Here is a 2383-nt window from a genome sequence, read left to right on the forward strand (position 1 = left end):
TTTAAAAAGCTGGACTTTGTTGTGCAGAGTATGAAGCTTTATTACTCACCCACATCGTAAGCGTCAACCCAAGCCATCTTGCAGACGTCGCACCCACCCGCTAACCTGACCTCCATGGATATTTTGCCAAGGAGGTTATGCCATGTCGTCCCCAACTCACAAATGGACAGAGAAGCTCGCAGACTGGAGCAGCAGTGGTCTGAGCATGGCGGCCTGGTGCCGTCAGAACGGTGCGGGCTACCATCAATTTCTTTACTGGCCCAGGTTCCGGCAGGTCTGCACCAGGGAGAGAATTGTTGCGCTGGCCCGTCCTCCATCTTCACTGCCGACAAACAGCCAGTTCTTGCGACCGATGGTCAGGGGGCGCACAGCGCGTTCGGCGACGTTATTGTCCAGTCGGGCCTCCGGGTGGTTCAGGTAGTTATCAAAATACGGTGCCAATCCCAGGGTGTAGTTCAGGGCCTGATGGAATTTCGATTTGGGCAACAACTTGCCGGTGACTAACCGATCTTTGATCATGCCTAGCAGTTGATCCAGGATTGGCTTTTCAAGCGTGCGTCGAATCCGCAGTCGTTCTTCCGGGGCACGACTCCAGGCCACCCGTTCCAAGAGAAACAGATAGCGGATTTTACGCAGGATCTGCCGCCGCAACTCAGGGTCACCGGTTTCGGCCTCGACGAACTTCCGCCGTACGTGGGCCATGCAGGGGCACCATAGAATACCCTCGCGTTTGGCCAGCTTTTCATAAGCACCGTATTTATCCGAATGCAGCAGGCCCTGATAATCTTTCAAGGTTTGCTCGGGATGCACATGACTGCGATTTTGGCGGAACTCGAAGAACCGGTAGGGGGGATCACCTCCGCCACCACCGACATAAATCCACATATAGGCCTGTTGGCAACGCCCCTTGCCTTTAACCTGAAGCCGAATCGGGCTTTCATCAACAAAAACAACCCCACTCCCCAGCACCCGTGCCTTCATCGCATCGTAGAGCGGCGAAAGCCCTGCACCCAGAGTCAAAACCCATTTGGAGAGGGTCTGACGGCTGATCCGAATCTGCGAGCGCTGCAGAATCTCCACCAGTCGGTAGAGCGGCAGATGATCCGCGAACTTGGCATTAAGCACATAGGCGAGCAGACTTTCCTCCGCCGGACAGCGATCAATGATGGCATCGGGCAGCGATGCGGTACGGATACCCAGGTCGGGATGCTTGCGCGAGGCGTATTTGGGTCGAACGTATTCGATGATGTAGAACTGCTCGGCTTTACGGGCCAGCTTGCGGCTGACCTCCTCACCGATGCACACCAGAGGCTCTCCCGTTTCCGGGCAGATCTTCTCTTCGGGGGTCACATCCAGCGCAATCCGTTGAACCGGAAGATCTTCGGGGAAGGTGATTGTATCGCTGCCGCGCTTTTTGGTTGGCTTGCGCCGCTGGTAACGGATATCTTCGATGACCTCTGGCGTCTGAGGTTCGACAGGCTGAGCGCCAAAGTCGAACGCAAGGGTCTGGTCATCCCCCACAATCCGTTCGCTTTTCGCGCCGAACAGTTGCCTCTTCAGCCACGCAAGCTGTTCGGCCAACAGGGCAACCTGGTTTTCCAGGGCGGCGATCTGCTGATCTTTTTTCTGTAGAAGATCTTGCCCGGTCACTCTGTTGTCGAGGTGATTTAACATGGCGAAAATATAGCACAAATTGGCTTTAACCGGAAGCATTAAAGCCTTGTTTATCCAAGGAAAATCGCCGACTTAAGCGCTTCGGAATCACCCCTTCCAGCAACAGCACAAACTGCTGCCGGGACAGCTCTGGCCGACCACTGAAACACCCCGAGAAGGTGCCCCGTTCCAGGCGTTTATACCAGATCGCAAAGCCGTCCCCCTCCCAATAGAGGATCTTGATCAGGTTGCGGCGGCGGTTGAGAAACAGAAAGAGGGATCCGGTTAAAAGTTTGCCGGGGAAAGCCGTATCGACCAGGGTACTCAGGCCCTCAAAGCTTTTGCGCATATCGACGGCCTGGTCATAAAGGTGAATCGGTTGGCAGGCGGAGGGGCGCACCGGTCACGCCTGCTTCAGGGCTATCAGGAGTTCCGACAGCAACCCACGATCAAAGCCGGGTTCGATGTGAATCAGCATGCCGTTGCATTCCAGGCGGAGGGACGGCTGGCTGACTCTCAGCGCAACAAACCGGCCAGAACCATCAGGACTCTGGATTTCCAGGCGTTTGCGCATCAACCCCCAGGAATATCTGGAGGATATCCTGCGTCGGATCATGGGGCATCCGGCCCAACGGATCGAGGAACTGCTGCCGGACCAGTGGTTGGCAGCTAAACAGAATGCTATCGGCTTACTGCCTGCGGTTCAAGGTGGGCTGGGTTGACGCTTACG

The 2383-nt window shown here is 55.9% G+C and overlaps 1 protein-coding gene across 1 annotated transcript; it reads right to left on the minus strand.

Annotated features, from left to right (window-relative positions):
• Window positions 1–252: 252 nt before the first annotated feature.
• Window positions 253–1674, minus strand: LOC106820325 (uncharacterized protein y4qI-like). Its single transcript, XM_014824849.1, has one exon. The coding sequence runs from the start codon at window positions 1672–1674 to the stop codon at window positions 253–255; it is 1422 nt and encodes a 473-aa protein (XP_014680335.1).
• Between the last annotated feature and the right edge of the window lie 709 nt (window positions 1675–2383).

This window comes from Priapulus caudatus, unplaced genomic scaffold (genome assembly GCF_000485595.1).
Source record: "Priapulus caudatus unplaced genomic scaffold, Priapulus_caudatus-5.0.1 Scaffold10885, whole genome shotgun sequence".
NCBI lineage: Eukaryota > Metazoa > Priapulida > Priapulimorpha > Priapulimorphida > Priapulidae > Priapulus > Priapulus caudatus.